Below are 20,531 nucleotides of genomic sequence, written 5' to 3' on the forward strand. Positions count from 1 at the left end.
TAGATGGCCTTTGTTATGTTGAGGTATGTTCCCCCTATACCAACTTGGGTGAAAGTTTTTATCATAAATGGGTATTGGATTTTGTCAAAAGCTTTTTCTGCATCTATTAATATGATCTTATGATTTTTATTTTTCAATTTGTTATGTGGTGTATCACATTGATTTCTGGATATTGAAACACCCTGCATCCATGGGATAAATCCCACTTGATTATGGTGTATGATCTTTTTGATGTATTGTTGAATTCATTTTGCTAATATTTTATTGAAGATTTTTACATCAGTGTTCATCAGGGATATTGGCCTCTGTTTTCCTTATTTTGTGGTATCCTCATCTGGTTTTGGTACCAAGGTGATGCTGGCCATGTAGAATGAGTTTGGAAGCACTCATAACTCTTCGTTTTTTGCAGTAGTTGGAGAAAGATAGGTATCAGTTCTTCCTTAAATGTTTGGTAGAATTCATCTATAAATCCATCTGATCCTGGACTTTTGTTTGTTGGGAGTTTGTTTTGTTTTTTGTTTTTGTTTATTTTGCTGATTCAGTTTCATGACTGGTAATCATTCTGTTCATATCTTCTGTTTTTTTCTGATTCAGTTTTAGGAGATTGTACTTTTTAGGAATTTATCCATTTATTCTGGGTTGTCCATTTTATTGGTGTTTAATTGTAGTAATCTTTTATGATCCTTTGTATTGCTGTGGTGTCATTTATAACTTCTCTTTCATTTCTGATTTTATTGATTTGGTCCCACTCTTTTTTTTATTGATGAGTCTGGCTAAAGGTTTGTCAATTTTGTTTATCTTTTCAAAGAACCAGCTCTTAGTTTCATTGATCTTTTCTGCTGTTGTTTTAAGTCTCCATTTATTTCTGCTCAGAACCTTATTTTTCTTTCCTTCTACTAACTTTGAGTTTTGTTTGTTCTTCTATTTCTAGTTCCTTTAGACGTAAGGTTAGATAGTCTATTTAGATTTTTCTTGTTTCCTGAGGTAGGCTTGTATTAGTATAAACTTCTTTCTTAGAATTGCTCTTGCTGTGTCCCATAGGTTTTGGATCATTGTATTTCCATTTTCATTTGTCTTCAGGTATTTTTTAAGTTCCTCTTTGATTTCTTCAGTGACCCATTGTTTGTTGAGAAGCATACTGTTTAGCCTCCACATGTGTGTTTGTGTTTTTTGCAGTTTTTTCCATGTAGTAGATTTCTACTCTCATACCACTGTGGTTGGAAAGGATGCTTGCTATGCTTTCCATCTTAACTTTATTGAGACTTGATATATCTGTTAAGTTCATCTGGTCTAATGTGTCACTTAAGGCCAGTGTTTCCTTATTGATTTTCTCTCTGGATGATCTGTCCATTGATGTAAGTGGGGTGTTAAAGTCCCCTACTATTATTGTGTTACTGTCAGTTTTTCCCTTCATGTTTGTTAATATTTGCTTTATGTATTTAGTTGCTCCTGTGTTGGGCGCATATATGTTTACATTTGTTATATCTTCCTATTGGATTGATCCCTTGATCATTATTTAATGTCCTTCTTTGTTGTTACAGTCTGTTCAAAAATCTATTTTGTCTGCTATACGTATTGCTGCCCCTGCTGTCTTTTTGTTTCCATTTGCATGGAATACCGTTTTCCATTACCTCACTTTCAGTCTCTGTGTTTTTAGATCTGAAATGAGTCTCTTGTATTCAGCATATAGATGGGTCGCGTTTTTTTTTTAGTCTGTTCAGCCGTCTGTGCCTTTTGATTGGAGCATTTAGTCCATTTACTTCTAAAGTAATTATTGATAGGTATGTACTTATCACCATTTTTTAAAATAAATTTATTTGTTTATTTTTGCTTGTGATGGGTCCTCATTGCTGCACACAGGCTTTCTCTAGTGGTGGCAAGCAGGGGCTACTGTTCGTTGCGTTGTGCGGGCTTTTCATTGTGGTGGCTTCTCTTGTTGCGGAGCATGGGCTCTAGGCACGTGGGCTTCAGTAGTCGTGGCATGCAGGCTCAGTTGTGGCTCGCGGGCTCTAGAGCGCAGGCTCAGTAGTTGTGGCGCACGGGCTTAGTTGCTCCGCAGCATGTGGGATCTTCCTGGATCAGGCTGGAACCCATGTCCCCTGCTTTGGCAGGCGGATTCTTAACCACTGTGCCACCAGGGAAGTCCCTCCTTATTTCCATTTTGTTAAATGTTTTCTGATTGTTTTTATAGTTCTCATTTGTTCCTTCTTCTTTTGCTCTTCTGTGATTTGATGATATCTTTAGTGTTATATTTGGGTTGCTTTCTCTTTGTGTGTGTGTGTGAGAGAGAGAGTTGTAAGTTTTTGGTTTGTGGTTACCATGATGTTCATATATAACAATTACAGACACACATATGTAATATATGTTAGTAATAACTTGTGTTATTATTTTAAGTTGATGATCTTTTAAGTTGAAATTCAGTCTAACAACCCTGCATTTTCATTCTCCCGCCATGTTTAATTTTTTTGACATCATGTTTTACATCTTTTTGTTTCGTGTATCCCGTAACTACTTACCATGGATATAGATGATTTTACCACTTTTGTCCTTTACCCTTCCTACTAGCTTTATAAGTGGTTGATGCACTACATTTACTGTATGTTTGCCTTTACCAATGAGATTTTTTCATTTCATAATTTTCATATTTTTAGTTGTGTGGTTTTTTCCTTTTTTTTTTTTTTAATCCTGCTTAGAGAAGTCCCTTTAACATTTCTCATAATGCCAATGTAGTGGTGCTGAATTCTTTTAGTTATTGCTTATGTGTAGAACTTTTTATCTCTTCTTCAAATATGAATGATAGCCCTGCTGGGTAGGGTATTTTTGGTTACAGTACGTCCCCTATATATGAACCTTTAAGTTGCAAACTTTCAAAAATGGAAACGTGGGGCTTCCCTGGTGGCGCAGTGGTTGAGAATCTGCCTGCCAATGCAGGGGACACGGGTTCGAGCCCTGGTCTGGGAAGATCCCACATGCCACGGAGCAACTAGGCCCGTGAGCCACAATTACTGAGCCTGCGTGTCTGGAGCCTGTGCTCCGCAACAAGAGAGGCCGCGATAATGAGAGGCCCACGCACCGCGATGAAGAGTGGCCCCCACTTGCCACAACTAGAGAAAGCCCTCGCACAGAAACGAAGACCCAACACAGCCATAAATAAATAAATAAATAAAAATTAAACTTAAAAAAAAAAAAGGAAACGTGCTCACATGTCTAGTCATGTAAGTTAGTTCATGTGTCTGGCATACACTGTCACGTGCATGCATCCTCTACAAGTGGTTGTCCTTTTGTGTACTTTACTGTACAGTAGTGTATAGAGTACAGTAGTACAGTGTCTTTATTTCAAGCCCAGGATATCTGGAAGCAAGTGTAAAAGCAGTGATGATGTAGCTGGACTTTTCAAGGTACTGTACTGTAAGATTTAAAGTGTTTTCTTTATTTTTTGTGTTTGTTTTTTATGTATTATTTGTGTGAAAATTATTATAAACCTATTACAGTACAGTACTGTATAGCCAATTGTGTTTGGGTACCTAGGCTAACTTTGTTGGACTTACGAACAAATTGGACTTAACAAATGGACTCTTGCAATGGAACTTGTTTGTATGTAGGGGACTTACTATATAGATTTTTTTCCTTTCATTACTTTGAATATATCATGCCACTTCCTTCTGGCCTGCGAAGTTTCTGCTGAAAAGTCAGCTTATAGTCTTAGGGAGTTCCCCTGCACATAACTAATTGCTTTTTTCTTGCTACTTTTAAGACTCTTTATCTTTAATTTTGCCACTTTAATTATAATTTGTCTTGGTGTAGATCTCTTTGGACTCACCTTGTTTGGGACTTAGTGCTTCCTGGACTTGGATGTCTGTTTCCTTTTCCAGGTTAGGAAAGTTTTCAGCTATTATTTGTTTGAATAAGTTCTCTGCCTCTTTCTCTCTTCTCCTTCTGGGATACCTATAATGTGAATGTTAGTATGCTTGATGTGGTCCTAGATGTCTCTTATTAAACTATGCTCATTTTTAAAAATTCTTTTTTCTGTTCAGGCTGGATGGTTCCACTACTCTGTCTTCCAGTTTGCTGATTTGTTCTCATTCACTGTTCATTCCTTCCAGTATAGTTTTATTTCAGTTATTATGTTCGTCAGCTCTGTTTGATTCTTCTTTATATTTTCTAACTTGTTGAAATTCTCACTGCATTCATCCATTCTTCCCCCAAGTTCTTTAAGCATCCTTATGAATATTACCTTGAACTGTTTGTTGGGTAGTTTGCTTATCTCCGTCTTGCTCAGTTCTTCTTCTAGGGTTTTGTCTTGTTCCTTTATTTGAAACAGATTCCTTTGTTGTTTCATCTTGTCTAATTCTTTGTGTTTATTTCCCTGTATTTGGTAGGTTGGTTACGTCTCCTGATCTTGGAAAAGTGGCCTTATATAGGAGATGCCCTGTGTGGCTTAGCAGTCTACTCCCCTCTGGCCACCAGAGCTATATGCTCTAGGGGTGCCCCCTATGTTGGCTGCATGGGCCCTTCTGTTGTGGCAGGGTCTACTACTGTGGGCATGCTGGGAGGTGGGCCTGGACCCGGGCCAGGTTGACTGCCAGGTCCTGCCTCATGCGGTGGCTGTTGGCCCATTGGTTGTTGGGGCCGAGTCCTGGTACATCTAGCTGCATGTCCTGGGGTGTCCTGGGGTTGTTGCCAGCCTGCTAGTGGGCGGATAATCCCCTGACCCTAATAGGCTAAAGGGAAGACTCCAAAATGGTGCTTGCCAGTGCCACTGTTCTTGTGGTAGAATGAGCTCCCCAAAATGGCTGCCACCAGTATCTGTGTCCCCAAGGGGAGTCCCAGTTGCCTCCTGCCTCTTCAGGATGCTCTGCAAGATTAGTAAGTTGGTGTGACCCAGGCTACTTTCAAATTACTGTCTCTGTGCTGGGACTTGGAGCATGTGAGATTTTGTGTGCACCCTTTAACAGCACACTCTCTGTTTCCTGTAGCTCTCTAGCTCTCCTGTATAGAAGCCCCACTAGCCTTCAAAGCGAGATGTTCTGTGGGCTGATCTTCCCGGTGCAGGACCCCTGGACTGGAGTGCCTGATGTGAGGCTCAGACCCCTCACTCCTTGGGGAAAACATGTGCCATTGTGATTATCCTTCTGTCAGTGTGTTGCCTACTTGGGGTGTGGGTCTGCCTCTCCTGCCTGTCTCATTGTGGTTCCTTCTTCATACCGTTAATTCTGGAAAGTCTTTTCTGCTAGTCTTCATGTTCTTCTCATAGACAGTTGTTCTGTAAATAGTTGTAATTTTGGTGTACCTGTGGGAAGAGGTGAGCTCAGGGTTTTCCTGCTCCACCATCTTGGCCACACTTCGCCTAGAATTCTTTACCAGGTGAACACATCTTCCAAAAACAAAGAAGTTTTCAGACGTATGAAAGCTGAAAGAATTAATCACCAGCAGACCCACACTGTAAGAAACGTTAAAGGATGTCCTTCAGGCAGAAGAAAAATTATACCAGATGAAAACCTGAATCTACACAAATGAATGAAGAACACTGGAAATGATTATGCGAGAAAATATGTAAGCTATATTTTTTATTATTTAACTATCTTTATATTAAAATTGCTTACATAAAAGTAGTAACAATGCTTTGTGAAGTTTATAACATCTATAAAGAAAAATTCATGACAACAAATGGATATAGGCCAGGAGAGAAGAAATGGAAGTAAACTATTATAAGATCTTTATGTTATATGTGAAATGGTATAATCTCACTTGGATGTCAATATGATAAAGATGGATACTGTAAACTTTAAGGCAGTCACTAAAGTAACAAAACCAAGAGTTAATAGGAACCCAACAAAGGAAATAAAGAGAAATAATAAAAAAATGCTTGGTTAATTCAAAGGAGGGCAGAAAAAGAGGAAAAGGGGAACAAAGATAGATGGAACAAATAGAAAACAAAAAGCAAGATGGTCTAAACACCCAATTATAAGGCAGAGATTATTCAGATTGGATAAAAAAAACAATATCCAACTATGTGATGCCTACCAAAGAAAGGCATTTTAAATATAAAACAAAAAGGTTAAAATTATATGAATGAAAATATATACATACCGTGGTAACACTAGTTAGAAGGTAGCTGGGGTGTCTATATTAATATCAGATGAAGTAGACTTCAGAGCAAAGAATATTACCAGAGATAAAGAAGACCATTTCATAATGACAAAGGGATAAAATAATCAAGGGGACATAACAGTCCTAAACATTTAAATACATAATTGACAGGGCTTCAGAATACATAAAGCAGAAATAGAACTGCAAGGAAAATAGACACATCCACAATTATAATCAGAGATTTCAATAACGGATAGAAGCAGGAGGCAGAAAATCAGTAAGGATATATATAGTATGCTTGACCAACATTGTTCAACAGTTTAACTTGGTTGCCAGTTCCCCCAACAATAGCAGGTACACATTCTCCTCAAGGACACGTGGAGCATTTACCAGATAGACCACATTCTAGGCCATAAAACAAGTCTCAATAATTTAAGAGAATTTATGTCATGCAAAGTCTGTTTTCTGACCACAAAGATTTAAATTAGAAATCAATAATAGAAGATGTCTGGAAAAATCCCCAAACATTTGAGTACTGAATAACATACTTTTGAATAAGCCACCAGTCAAGGAAGAAATCAAAGGGGAAATTAGACAGTAGTTGGAACTGAATGAAAATAAACATGTATGCCCCTAAAGCATCCTTGGGGAGTTTATAGCACTAAATACTTACAGTAGAAAAGAAGAAAGGTCTGTAGTCAATGACTTTAGCTTGTTTTAAGATACTAGAAAAAAAGAGCAAATTAAACCCAAAGTAACCAGAAAGAAGCATATGATAAATACCAAACAAATCAGAAAAATAGAAAACAGAAAAACAATGTTTATAGCAGGTTTAATGTATAACAAGCAAGTAATGGAAACAACCCAAATGCCCAACAATTGAATGTAAAAACAAATTATATATCCCTACAATGGAATATTACTCAGCAATCAAAAGGAATGAACTTGGAACATACAGGATATATTGGGCAATGAAACTACTCTGCATGGTACTACAGTGGTGGATACATATCATTATACATTTGTCCATACTCTTAGAATGTACACTGTGAGTGAATCCTAAAGTAAGCTATGGACTCTGGGTGATGATGTGCCAGTGGTGGTTCATCAGTTGTAACAAATGTATCACTGGTGGGGGATGTAATAGTGGGTGAGGGGACTTCCCTGGTGGTCCAGTGGTTAAGACTCCATGCACCCAATGCAAGGAGCATGGGTTCGATCCTTTGTCGGGGAACTAAGATCCCGCGTGCTACATGGTGCGACCAAAAAAAAAAAAAAATGAGTGAGGTTGGTGGGGGGGAGGTGTTGTGTATGTACCTTCTGCTCAGTACCGCTGTAAAGCTAAAACTGCTCTTAAAAAGTTTTTTTTTTTTTCAGGATTATTCTCTTTTTTTTTTTTTTAATTTATTTATTTTTGGCTGCATTGTGTCTTCATTGCTGCACGCGGGTTTTCTCTAGTTGCGGCGAGCGGGGGCTACTCTTCGTTTCGGTGCGCGGGCCTCTCACTGCGGTGGCTTCTCTTGTTGCGGAGCACGGGTTCTAGGCGTGTGGGCTTCAGTAGTTGTGGCTCGTGGGCTCTAGAGCGCAGGCTCAGTAGTTGTGGCGCACGGGCTTAGTTGCTCCGCAGCATGTGGGATCTTCCCGGGCCAGGGCTCGAACCCGTGTCCCCTGCGTTGGCAGGCGGATTCTTAACTACTGCGCCACCAGGGAAGCCCAAAAAGTTTTTTTAAATGAGTGAACTATTGATACAGACAGGAGTAAGTGAACAAATGAATCTCAAAATAATTGTGCTGAGTGAAAGAATCCATTTCATTTAGGTAAAACAAGGAAATTCAAACTAACCTGTAGTGATAGAAAGTCTTTGGTTGCTTGGGGGTGGGGAATGGGGACCAGAGAGGGGCAGGAGGGAGGAATTAAAAGGGGCAAGAGGAAACTTCTGGGGTGATAGGTATGGTCATTATCTTGAATGTGGTGATGGTTTCACAAGTGTTTAATAGGTTAAAACTTATCACATTATACACTATGTGCAGTTTATTCCAATTATATCTCAATAAATGTGTTTAGAAAACAAAATAAATATTATTGAGCTTTTACATGAGCATTTTGAAAAAAGGTCCCCCAGCTTTCATTCTTGTCCACGTTGTTGTCACCACCTGCTCAGTGTAGAACTTCTGTTGGTTTTATTGCCACCAGCCTCTGAAATTGTGGGCATTGTCAGGTGAGTTGAAACACCAAGGAGAAACCCAGGTGAGCTGAGGGTCAAGTTACTTTTTGGATTTCTAGCAATGTTTAATTCATTTCCAATGAGGATTTGGTGGAATGGAAAGAGTGGGCCAGACTGAGAGGCCCAGGACACGAGCTCATCCTCAGCTGAGGCCTTACCTTGAGCAAGTGAATTAATAACTGTGAGCTTAGTTTTCATATCTCTAAAATGGAAGTGTTACCTATTTTACCTGCTTCATGGAATTGTAATATTTCAACAAGGTTATATCGGTATTAAACAAGTATAAAGTGAGTGGTATAATGGGTTTTTTTCCCTGTCCACTTACCCCATCTACTTTTTCTGTTAATTTAAAAGAAGTTCACAAGAGACACCTGTTTTACATGTTAATTTGTTTTCCTTGTTTTTATACTTTTTTCTGGAGATAATTAAATTACCTGTATTGTTAAGTCCTTATTTTTTTGCTTTGTATTGCTACAGGTTTCAGAACTTTCTCAGATACTTTTTTGCTATGAAAATAGCACTGGAGAGTAAGTAGTTTCTAGTTGGTAGGGTGCTTACTACTTTGCTTAGAGACTTGTATTGTCTCTTACTGACAATTCTAGTGCTAGGCAAACAATGCTTCTTGAGTGAAAAGGGAGTTATAATGATTTCCCAAGTGAGACAGCCTTTTAAAAAAATTTATTGTGGTAAAATATACAAAGCAAAATTGACCACTTTAACCTTTAAGTGTATAGTTCAGTAGCATTAAACACATTCACTGTGTTTAAATGTCTGTGTTGCTGAGGGGGCCTTTGTTAAGAGCCAAGGCTACACTCAAGGTCTTGGTCTGCAGTCCCTCAAGAGCAGGAAGGCTGTGTTTGCTGAGCTTTTAAAGCAGTACTCTTGTATCCTGGATGCCCCACTGTCTTTCAAAAAAAGCGTCAAGCAAGTTGGTGTTTGCTGAAGATGGGGGCAAGGAAAGTGAAGGAGAGTGGTAGAGACAGAACAAAAAAGAAATGAAGAGAAGGAAAAGGAAAGAATCAATAAAGATAGTCACAGAAAGAGTTAATAAAAATAACATTGAGGGGCTTCCCTGGTGGCACAGTGGTTGAGAATCTGCCTGCCAATGCAGGGGACACGGGTTCGAGCCCTGGTCTGGGAAGATCCCACATGCCGCGGAGCAACTAGGCCCGTGAGCCACAATTACTGAGCCTGCGCGTCTGGAGCCTGTGCTCCGCAACAAGAGAGGCCGCGATAATGAGAGGCCCACGCACCGCGATGAAGAGTGGCCCCCACTTGCCGCAACTAGAGAAAGCCCTCGCACAGAAACGAAGACCCAACACAGCCATAAATAAAAAAAAAAATAAATAAATAAATAAAAATTAAACTTAAAAAAAAAAAAAACATTGAGTGCTTTATACCAGATACCATTTTCTTAAGCACTTTACATGTTTTAACTTTTTATTTATTTAAAAATTATTTTTGGGCTTCCCTGGTGGCGCAGTGGTTAAGAATCCACCTGCCAATGCAGGGGACACGGTCTGGGAAGCTCCCACATGCCACGGAGCAACTAAGCCTGTGCACCACAACTACTGAACCTGCGCTCTAGAGCCCGCGAGCCACAACTACTGAGCCCGCGTGCCACAACTACTGAGCCCGCGTGCCACAACTACTGAAGGCTGCACGCCTAGAGCCTGTGCTCCACAACAAGAGAAGCCACCACAGTGAGAAGCCCGTGCACCGCGATGAAGAGTAGCCCCCATTCGCCACAACTAGAAAAAGCCCGTGTGTAGCAACGAAGACCCAATGCAGGCAAAAATAAATAAATTGAAATAATAAATTGAAAAAAAAATAAAAATTATTTTTTATTTATTGTTATTATTTTTGGCTGCACCATGCGGTTTGCAGGATCTTAGTTCCCTGACCAGGGATTAAACCTGGGCCACCACAGTGAAAGCACTAGTCCTAATCACTGGACCACCAGGGAATTCCCTGTATTAACTTTTAAATGTTTACAAGTACCTCACAAGGTACTGTAGTCCCCATTTCACAGATGAGGAAATCAAGGCACAGATAGGTAGCTTGCCTAGGGTCACACATCCACTGGAGGCAGAGCAACAAAAATTGGTTGTGAGATATAATGGAATAGAAGACCAAATAAAGTCAATAACAAAAAATGCCTATAAGGAATAATGCCTTGGAAAGAAGTATGCAAAATCTGTAAAAGGAAAACTTCAAACATTCTCGGAGGACACAGAAGTAGACTTGAACAAATGTAAGGACCTATTTGTTCTTGAGTTGGAAAGCTCACATCATAAACTGCCTAATCTCCCGAAGTTTGATTATTCATTTAACAAAATTCCAAGTAAAAATGCCAACCTGGTTCTCTCGGGTTCCACACGAGCTGATTCTGAACAAACAACATACAGGAGTGCCAGGAGCCCTGTGGAGGGGGAGTGTGAGTAGAGACTGGACCATGCTGCCGTGTTCAGGTTCTGCAGGATGGCGGCAACTCTGAGTAACAAGCCATTGAGACAGGACGGAAATTCTAGAAACATGAATACAAAGAACATCTGCATGATATCACTAATGAAAAAAGAAAAAAATATTTGCAACTCATTTAGATAAGGAGCTAATTGCTCTAATAGATAAAGAGGTTCTGGGAATTGAAAAGAAAAAGATCAAAACCCAATGAAAAATGTGCAAAGGGCATGCATAATTAATAGATAAAGAAATACCATATCCCTTCAGTATGTGAAAGGGTGCTCAACCATACTTATTCATAATTAGAGAAATCAGATCAAAACTACACCAAGATGCCATTTCTCACCTATCAGATTGGCACACATGCGTCTTAGACAACCATTTTGCTAGTGAGGCTTTGAGGGAAGCAGGAATTTGAGAGTTATCTCTTAATCACAGATGCATTTACTGTTTGATCCAACAGTTTCCATTCTGGGACTATCCAGTGTGCACTTGCACATACAAAATTGCACTTGTACAGGTGATTCGTGGTGCACTGACTGCTGGAAACAGCCTCAGTGTCCAGTGGTAGGAGACTGGTTTAATGCCCTAGGATGTATCAACCCAGTGAAATATTGTGGGGCTGCAACATAGCTGTGAATTGACAGGGAGAGACTGCCCGGGTATATTGTTGAGAGAGAAAAATCAAGATGTGAAACAGTTTACGGTGTGTAGTGTGCCCCCTTTTGTATGAGAAAGAGAAGGATGAGAACATGTACATGTATTGCATAAGGAAACACTGGGAGGATAAATAAGTATCTAATAAAAGTGGTTATCCAAATGCATGGAGGCGAGTTGTCAGTGAGACTATATTGTTTTACTTTTTGAAATATGTCAACGTGTGACCTTTAAAAAATTTATTGGTAAACGAAAAACAAAAATAAGCATGTAGAATATAAGCTCATGTCAGCATGATACCAGCTACTTTACCAAATTAGTACCGACAACCACACGCACATTGCCAGAATCACATTGCTCTGGTGAGCCTGCTCACCCAGCTTCGCCTGCTCCCCAGGTGGGCTGGAAATGTAGTCTGACTGGAAATGTAGACACTTCCATCATCAGCTCTGCCCTAGGGAAGGGTGAGTACAGACTTCTGGAGATCTGCTAGCCATCTCCACCACAGATCCTGACTTTATATGGAATCAAGTTTATAAGAACATACTATGCTAGTATATTAACAGAGGCTCCTATAGGATCATATGATTTGAGGTTATTTTTATTCTCTTTTCAATGCTTTTATGCAGTTTGCAAGTTTTCTACATTTATCTGTTATCAGAGAGGGCATAAAGCTATGAAAAAGTAATCCCTGTTGAATATTGTGAGCATATTCCATTTTCCTCTCACAGACTGTGTTACAGAGAGGACATCTGTAACATGAAGGCAGAGCCTTCCTGACATGCTAGGATGCTGTCCCCCTTTGTGGTCAGTCCTTCAGAGTGGATGGAATTGCTTGGTCAGAGAGCAGGGCCCTCTGGCAGTGGGCAGGGTGTTTGCTCATACTTACTGTTTTGGTATTGTCAGTATTCTTTTTTTTGCCACTGCGCAGCTTGATGGATCTTAGTTCCTGGACCAGGGATCAAACCCATGCCCCCTGCGGTGGAAGTGAGGAGCCCTAACCACTGGACCACCAGGGAATTCCCTGTCAGTATTCTTTTATACATATAAATTTATTTATTTATTTTTATTTTCGACTGTGTTGGGTCTTCGTTGCTGCGCGTGGGCTTTCTCTAGTTGTGGCAAGCAGGGGCTGCTCTGATGCGGTGCGCGAGCTTCTCTTGTTGCGGAGCATGGGCTCTAGGCGCACAGGCTTCAGTAGTTGTGGCATGCGGGCTCAGTAGTTGTGGCTCACGGGCTCTAGAGCGCAGGCTCAGTAGTTGTGACGCATGGGCTTAGTTGCTCTGCGGCATGTGGCATCTTCCCGGACCAGGGATCGAACCCGTGTCCCCTGCATTGGCAGGCCGGTTCTTAACCACTGCGCCACCAGGGAAGTCCCCCCGTCAGTATTCTTATTCTTTGCCAATAACATAGGTGAAGATGGAACTTCATTGTTTAATGTGTATTTCTACATGTGCTACGTGTTTCAATAACAGGAAACGTCACAAAATACTGTAGCTGTGTAGCCCTTTGCACTGAAGATAAATTCTCACAGTATTGTCTCATTGTGAGTCTTTGTTTTGGTCAAGTGAAAATGGAAGGAGAATGAATTCAAGAGCTACTTCAATAGAGTCTCAGAATGGCCTTGACCCAGAGGGCAGGATGGCATGGTCCTGGGGCATTTGGTCACCCTGTTTCCTGCTGTGGTGCAGCAGGAGGCTTTTCTACTCCGTTCGCGGCGGCTCGAGAAACCCCAGGCTTAGAGATTCTCAAGTGGATGGATATGCAGATGCTTACGTTTGTTTTTTCTAAAGCTGCCTTTTGTACCTTCATATTCTACTGTTTCATTGACAAGTCTACTATCTATTACACTTAACATTAAATATTGATCAAAGACATCTATCTCATCAACCAACATTGTAATGAAAAGTAAAATGTCAAACATTTTATTTACTGCCTGGCACGTAGTAGATGCCTGATAAATATTTGTTAGATGAATGGAAATTGAAGTGAAGAAGCAAGACTTTTCATCTGCACTCACTGCTACTGTAAAATATTATTCTGAATACTCTAGATATTATGGGAAGTTAAGAAAATGTTAAAAGATAAACCTATAAAGAGGAGCAAAAATTTTCATTGCTTGCTTGCAGATAATGAATTTTTAACTGGAAAACTCCAATAAAACTCAACCAAAAAATTCTCAGAACTAATGGAGCTCAGTTAGATTTTCAAATGCAAAATAAATATACAGCAATTAATAGCTTCCTTATATACCAGTAACTAACCAGCTAGAAAAATGTAACAGGATAAGCTCTATTTCACATTAAAGACAAGAACTGCATAATATCTAAGAATAAATATACAAGAAATGCATAGCATCTCTATGAAGAAAATTATTCAGCTTTACTGAGAACATAAAATAATACTTGTTTAAGTGGAGAGATACATTTGTTTTTAGATGAGAATCCATAATATTGAAAATATGGTGTTTCTTTCCCAAATAGATTTAATGCAGTTCTGCCTGGGATCAGTCTGCCTCAGTTTTCCTTTAGGGAAGGCAGGACGCAAGGTCATGAGTAGTTCCGAGGAACACACGTCTCCCACAGTTGCAAACAGGAAGCCAGGGACCGGGGACTGGGTGGTCAGCAGAAGGGTAGTCAGAGTGGGGAGGCTGCCCTGTATTTTTTGCTCCTGAACTCACCACCTCTCTGGGAACTGAGGAAGAAGACTGGGATTCTCAGCGTTCTCTTCTAAACTTTCATGTATTTCTTCTGTTTTTTAGAGTATCTGGCCCTCTGTAGTCCAGAAACCTTCTGTTTACCTTTTGCAGAGAATAAACCTTCAGTCTTTTGGTGGGGTGGGGTAGTGGCCCCATCAGTGAAGTAGGAGTCCGGGGGGATTTTTCACATTGTCCTCCTGATTTGGGTCCCAGCCTGAGCCCCTTCCACAGGCACTGGAGCCACCTGTCACGTGCCTTATCTCTTTGCATGCTGGATTAGGACTCTCCTGGGGGTGTCAACTAAATTTGGAAGCTTTCCAGCTTCTAAAATTTGGGTGTCTCTCCTCTCATTCTTTGCCCCTAGGGTTTTATGCTTAAAAAAAAATTACTGTCATTTTTCTGGGGTTTTGAGAAAGAACAGTTAAATCTACCATCTTTAGCCTTGTATATAAAATTTTAATGTCTCTTCAAGGTGGCATTTTAGATGGAGAGAAACTTTTGGGTAACTATTTAGGAATATATAAACTCAATCCTTCTTCCCACCATATTCCAAAATATATTCCAGGATTAAATGTAAAATGTAAAGCTCTAAAAGAAAAATAAGAAAATTTTTTTGATTTTTTTTTTTTGAAGTATAGTTGATTTACAGTGTTGTGCCAGTCTCTGCTGTACAGCAAAGTGACGCAATTATACACATATATACATTCTCTTTTTATATTCTTTTCTGTCATGGTTTTATCACAGGATATTGAATATAGTTCCCTGTGCTATACATTAGGACTTCGTTGTTTATCCATTCTAAACGTAATAGTTTGCATCTACTAACCCCAGCCTCCCAGTCCATCCCTCTCCCTCCCCCCCTCCCCCTTGGCAACCACAAGTCTGTTCTCTCTGTCTATGAGTCTGTTTCCGTTTTTTAGATAGGTGCATTTGTGCACCTATCTAAAATAATATGGCATTATTTCATTCTTTTTTATGGCTGAGTAGTAGTCCATTGTATATGTGTACCACATCTTCTTTATCCATTCATCTGTCAATGGACATTTAGGTTGTTTCCATGTTTTGGCTATTGTGAATAGTGTTGCTATGAACACAGGGGTGCATGTATCTTTTTTTTTTTTTAATAAATTTATTTATTTTTACTTTTGGCTGCCTTGGGTCTTCATTGCTGCACGTGGGCTTTCTCTAGTTGTGGTGAGCAGGGGCTACTCTTCGTTTTGGTGCGTGGGCTTCTCATTGTGGTGGCTTCTCTTGCTGTGGAGCACGGGTTCTAGGTGTACGGGCTTCAGTAGTTGTGGCACGTGGGCTCAATAGTTGTGGCTTGCAAGCTCTAGAGCGCAGGCTCAGTAGTTGTGGCACATGGGCTTAGTTGCTCCACAGCATGTGGGATCTTCCCAGACCAGGGCTTGAACCCGTGTCCCCTGCATTGGCCGGCGGATTCTTAACCACTGCGCCACCAGGGGAGTCCTGCATGTATCTTTTTGAATTATAGTTTTGTCCAGGTATATTCCCAGGAGTGGGATTGCTGGATCATATGGTAATTCTATTTTTATTTTTCTGAGGAACCTCCATACTGTTCTCCATAGTGGCTGTACCAACTTACATTCCCACCAACAGGTGGGAGGAGGGTTCCCTTTTCTCCACACCCTCTCCAGCATTTGTTATTTGTAGATGTTTTAATGATGGATATTGTGACCAGTGTGAGGTGCTACCTCACTGTAGTTTTGATTTGCATTTCTCTAATAATTAGTGATGTCGAGCGTCTTTTCATGTGCCTACTGGCCATCTGTATGTCTTCTTTGGAGAAATGTCTTTTAAGGTCTTCTGCCCATTTTTCGATTGGGTTGTTTGTTTTTTTGTTGTTGAGTTGTATGCGCTGTTTATATATTTTGGAGATTAAGCCCTTGTCTGTCGCATCATTTGAAAATATTTTCTCCCATTCCATAGGTTATCTTTTCGTGTTTTTTAAGAATATTTATCCAGTGTCAAGGTCAGAGAAGAATGTATACCCTTAGAGGAAGAAAGCATAAAGAAAAAGACTAATACAATAAGAACAGAAAAAAATTAAAAATTCTCTTATAATTATAAATATTCCCAAATAAGAAGACAGATGACAGAGGGAAATATTTTAGAAATATATAAAATGTCAGACAGAGGGACAATATCCTTAATATATAAGTAATTGTAAGAGGAGAGCACAATTAGATTGAACAGCCAGGGAGACTTTGGAGCACACAGCCTTGAAGCTGAAACCTGGAGGAAGCACATGAACCGGGGACATGAACCAGTCTCAGAGGTAGGGAAGCATTAGGCCCGTGCAGGCAACTGATAGCTGAAGGGTCAGAGGTGGGCAGTCCTCCTGGGGCCTGTTTCAGATGCTCTTGCATGTAAAGGTTTAAGTGAGACAGTGATATGACCAAGTTTGCCTTTGAAAAGGGCCTCTCTGGCTGTATAGCAGGCAGGCGGAGGTTGGGGTTTCCATTTAAGAAGTCTCTTCAGAAGACCAAGGTATTGATCTCCAAAATGGGATGGGTTCACCCAGGAGTTGGGTGAGACACAGTCATTAAGATATGGGAAGGAAATATTGGGACTTCTAATTATATTCATATTCAGATATTAACCACCCAGTTATACATGTGTATAATTTAAAACGAACGTATATATTGAGGACATGTTCCAAAAATGTTACTGATTGAATGTGTAATCAAGAAAGTTTAGGGCTTCCCTGGTGGCGCAGTGGTTGAGAGTCCGTCTGCCAATGCAGGGGACACGGGTTCGGGCCCTGGTCTGGGAGGATCCCACATGCCACGGAACAACTGGGCCCGTGAGCCACAACTGCTGAGCCTGCGCGTCTGGAGCCTGTGCTCCGCAACGGGAGAGGCCGCGATAGTGAGAGGCCCGCGCACCGCGATGAAGAGTGGCCCCCGCTTGCCACAACTAGAGAAAGCCCTCACGCAGAAACGAAGACCCAACACAGCCAAAAATTAAATAAATAAATAAAATTTAAAAAAAAAAGAAAGTTTAGGGCTGCTGGTCTAGGTAAGATATGTGGCTGGCCTGGAGCAGAGAGGCAGCAGACGAGGTGACTAGAGGTGTATGTTTTGGAATGTTTTGAAATCTTGGTGTGCATTGGAAGTGGAGGTGGGGCAAGAAGGGGTATCAGGAATGACTGCTGGGGGTCTGCCACGGGCACCGGTATTTGCTGAGATGGAACTGGAGGGGAAGCAGATGGAAGCAGAGGGGGAGAGGGTGGAAGATCAAGCATTTGGTTTTGGACATGGTAGTTTTGATTTGCCTGTGGGACTCCACATGGAGACACCGAAGATAGCTGGGTATACAGCGCTGTACCTGGAGCTCAGTCCTTTGAGGCCTGCACGTTGTTGATGTGACCTGAGTGTTGGTCAGGGCAGACCAGGTCATGCAGCAGAACCCCCGGGTCACTGGTGTATTTCTTACCCCACTGTGTGTCTGGTGTGGCCTCTGCTTGTTGTGGTCACTGAGGATCCAGGCCAGCAGGGCCTCCAGCTCCACACACCCTCCCTCCACCTTGTGGGCCGTTGCTGCTCCTGAAGTGGAAGGGACGTGGTCTCTCTGCTCACGTTTCCTTAGCCAAAGCAAGTCACTTGGCCGCCCCTAACTCTAAAGGGGGAGGGGAACGTGCCATCCTACCCTGGGCCCAGGAAGGCACAGAGCCAGAGAGAACGGTGAGCAGCACTGGCGACTGCCATGTAATTGTGTGCAAGAGCTGATGGGCTCGGCCGTTTTTAGCCAATGGCAGTCGAGTAGCACTGGGCCCGCGCAGCACAGAGCACTGGGCTCCCCTCTTCGCTGCCTTAGGGCACGTCCTGGGGGCCTAGGGCAGAACACCACTCAAGCTGAACAGGAAGGTCCTGTGACTCTGCTAGAAAACGCAAGTGTCCTGGGGACCGAGGGCCACAGAAGTGAGGTGGGTCTGCCTGTGAGCTGCCAGGGCCGGGTGGGGTCCACCCCGGAGGAGGCTGGCAGCCCCACCACAGCCCTGCACCCGCTTCCCGCTTAGCTTCCCTTCTGATGCTGCATGCCACGTTACTGGCGTCATTCCTGAAGCATGAAACCACTGCTTTTAAGCACTAACGTGGTTAAAGAGTAATTGTAATTTAGGATACCAGAGCAGGAAATTAGAGCTCAGCTGGGTAGTTCAGCCAAGCAGGGCTGGACAAAGCCAGCCCAGGACAGAAGCTGTTTCAGTTCAGCTCAGTGTTCCTTCTCCATGTGCGAGACCAAGACCATGACCGTGCTGAGCATTTCATGTCCTTGTTCGTTTACTCTGCACAACGGACCTTTCAGGTAGATTCCATTAGAGTTAGGGAACCGAGGCTCAGAGAGTCGGACTGTGAGGAGTGACAGGCCATCTCTGTCTCCACTGCTATGCAGAGCCCAGGTTTGGGAGCACGGTGCCTCGCACTTTACAGGTGCTCCCGCTGGAGGGAAGCACCGCAAGGGCCCCAACTGCCTGAGGGGCTGTTTTACTGGATGGGGGCCTTGCTCTGAGTCTTCACCCAGCACTCTGTTCCCTCCCCTGGCAGAGGAATCAGGCAGGTTATTAAAACATCTAACTCGGGAACAGTAAGGTGAAAAGCAAATCACTCAATTTGGAAATCGGAGGGGAAGCAGGTGCCATTCCTGCACCTGCCTCCTGACTCTCACACATTTTCCCAGAACTGCAGCCTTTCTGCCTTTCTGGGCGCATCTGAGGGTTGCTCACTGGGGCTCGTGGAAGTGGAGTCGGTCCCCAGGTTGGTCCCTGAAGGGCTCCAATCCTGGTGCTAGAAAGGTGGACATGTCCACGGCAGCAGTGGGTATGCTGGCTGAGGTCACACGTCCAGGAAAGAGAGGGTGGCCAGTTCCCAACAGTTTTAAACCATTGGGTGTCAGAGCAGCGCATGGGAAGCGGCTGTTTGGAAGCAGATAGGCTTAGTTGCATAGAGGCTCTTGCAAGCGCTGAGCATTTATTGCCTAAGGAAAGTCTGAGAGCTTGTGCCAGCTGCCCTGCAGAGGGCCTGTGGGAAATGAAGCCTCCACAGCGTCAGGTGCTGGGAACAGGCAGACCAGCAGGAGTTACTGTGGGGGCCTGGCCTTAGGTATCATTTCTCCTGTTCAGTTTGGCAGGTGCTGTTTGACTGGAACACACTAAGGTATACTTTTGTTTTTCATCTCCATAGTGCAGGAACTATATTGATATAAACAAGCTCATTCACTGAAGTTTTCCTCAGTAAAGAGCATCTTTTGGGCTTCCTTGGTTCCTAGATTTGGCTTCTGTTCTTTCAAGAAAGGTCTCTCTCTCTCTCTTTTTTTTTTTTTTTTAATTTTATTTATTTGGTTGCACTGGGTCTTAGTTGCAGCAGGCGGGCTCCTTAGTTGCGGCTCGCCAGCTCCATGGTTGTGGCATGCGAACTCTTGGTTGCGGCATGCATGTGGGATCTAGTTCCCTGACCAGGGATCGAACCCGCCCCCCTGCATTGGGAGTGCAGAGTCTTAACCACTGCACCACCAGGGAAGTCCCAAGAGAGGCCTCTCTTTATCTACCCATCAGTGCTTCATATTATTGCCCTAGTTTCACAGCTCAAAGTGGGGAAAAAGAAGACAGCCTCCTTAAAGTATAAATGACAACTTTCATTTGGTGGCATGCAATGAAAAATCTTTAAAAATATATACCTTCTCAGTTTGCTCAAAGAAGGGGTTTTGCTCTTTTAGCAGGAAATGGTTAAAAAAAATTTTTTTTTTTAATGACGGCTCCATCCACAGGAAGTTTTCTTGGGCTGAGCTCAGAGACACAGCCTTTCTCATTAAACATGATGAGCGCAGCCTCATTCTTATTTTGTCTTGACCTTAAAATGGGGACAGGGCTTTGTTGTTTAAAATCTTCATTTGTTATCTGCCTGTTTTCCTTTGTTAGCAGAGAATGAGAGTGAACCCCTGCTAGTCTTGATGTCCTGCATGAACTGTTTTCCAGCTGCAGATTGACAGAGTATCAGACAGGGTTCACTTCTTAACACCTGCTGCTTCCATATAATACAGAATTTCCAGCTCTAGCCTCGCAGAGGACATGGTAGTGTTTATATGAGGTGGGGGCCTTTGGGAATGATTGTACTGTTATTTTTCCTATTTCCTGTTCCAAAGACAGACTTTGACAGCTCAGACCTCTTACAAAGAAATAATGCTTCCATTGTTCAAAGCAGTTTAATTATGTTTGAGTATCTCTTTAGAAGGCACAAAAGGAGAAGGAAAAGAGAGGTAGGAAAGGGAAAGCCCAGGTCAGATAAGCGAGCAGATAGAGAAGCGATGGGGCCAGTTTCTTGGTCTGAACTGCTGGAGGGGGTGTGAAGACTGTCGTTCTGAGAAGATGGGACGGATGGCCAA

General features: G+C 42.1%; 1 protein-coding gene across 6 annotated transcripts in view; it reads left to right on the top strand.

Annotated features, from left to right (window-relative positions):
- The window catches only part of ABHD12 (abhydrolase domain containing 12, lysophospholipase), a 73,945-nt gene that overhangs the window by 16,711 nt on the left and 36,703 nt on the right, over positions 1-20,531 (top strand). Inside the window, exon 2 of one of the 6 annotated variants that reach the window (XM_036824367.1) lies at positions 5,365-5,553. The exons of the other annotated variants lie outside the window; for them this stretch is intronic. Coding sequence (XP_036680262.1) covers positions 5,534-5,553 — 20 coding nt within the window. The 5' untranslated portion in view covers positions 5,365-5,533. The remainder of the gene's footprint in view (positions 1-5,364; positions 5,554-20,531) is intronic. 6 annotated transcript variants of the gene reach the window in all.

The sequence above is a fragment of the Balaenoptera musculus genome, chromosome 15, assembly GCF_009873245.2.
Source record: "Balaenoptera musculus isolate JJ_BM4_2016_0621 chromosome 15, mBalMus1.pri.v3, whole genome shotgun sequence".
Classification (NCBI taxonomy): domain Eukaryota; kingdom Metazoa; phylum Chordata; class Mammalia; order Artiodactyla; family Balaenopteridae; genus Balaenoptera; species Balaenoptera musculus.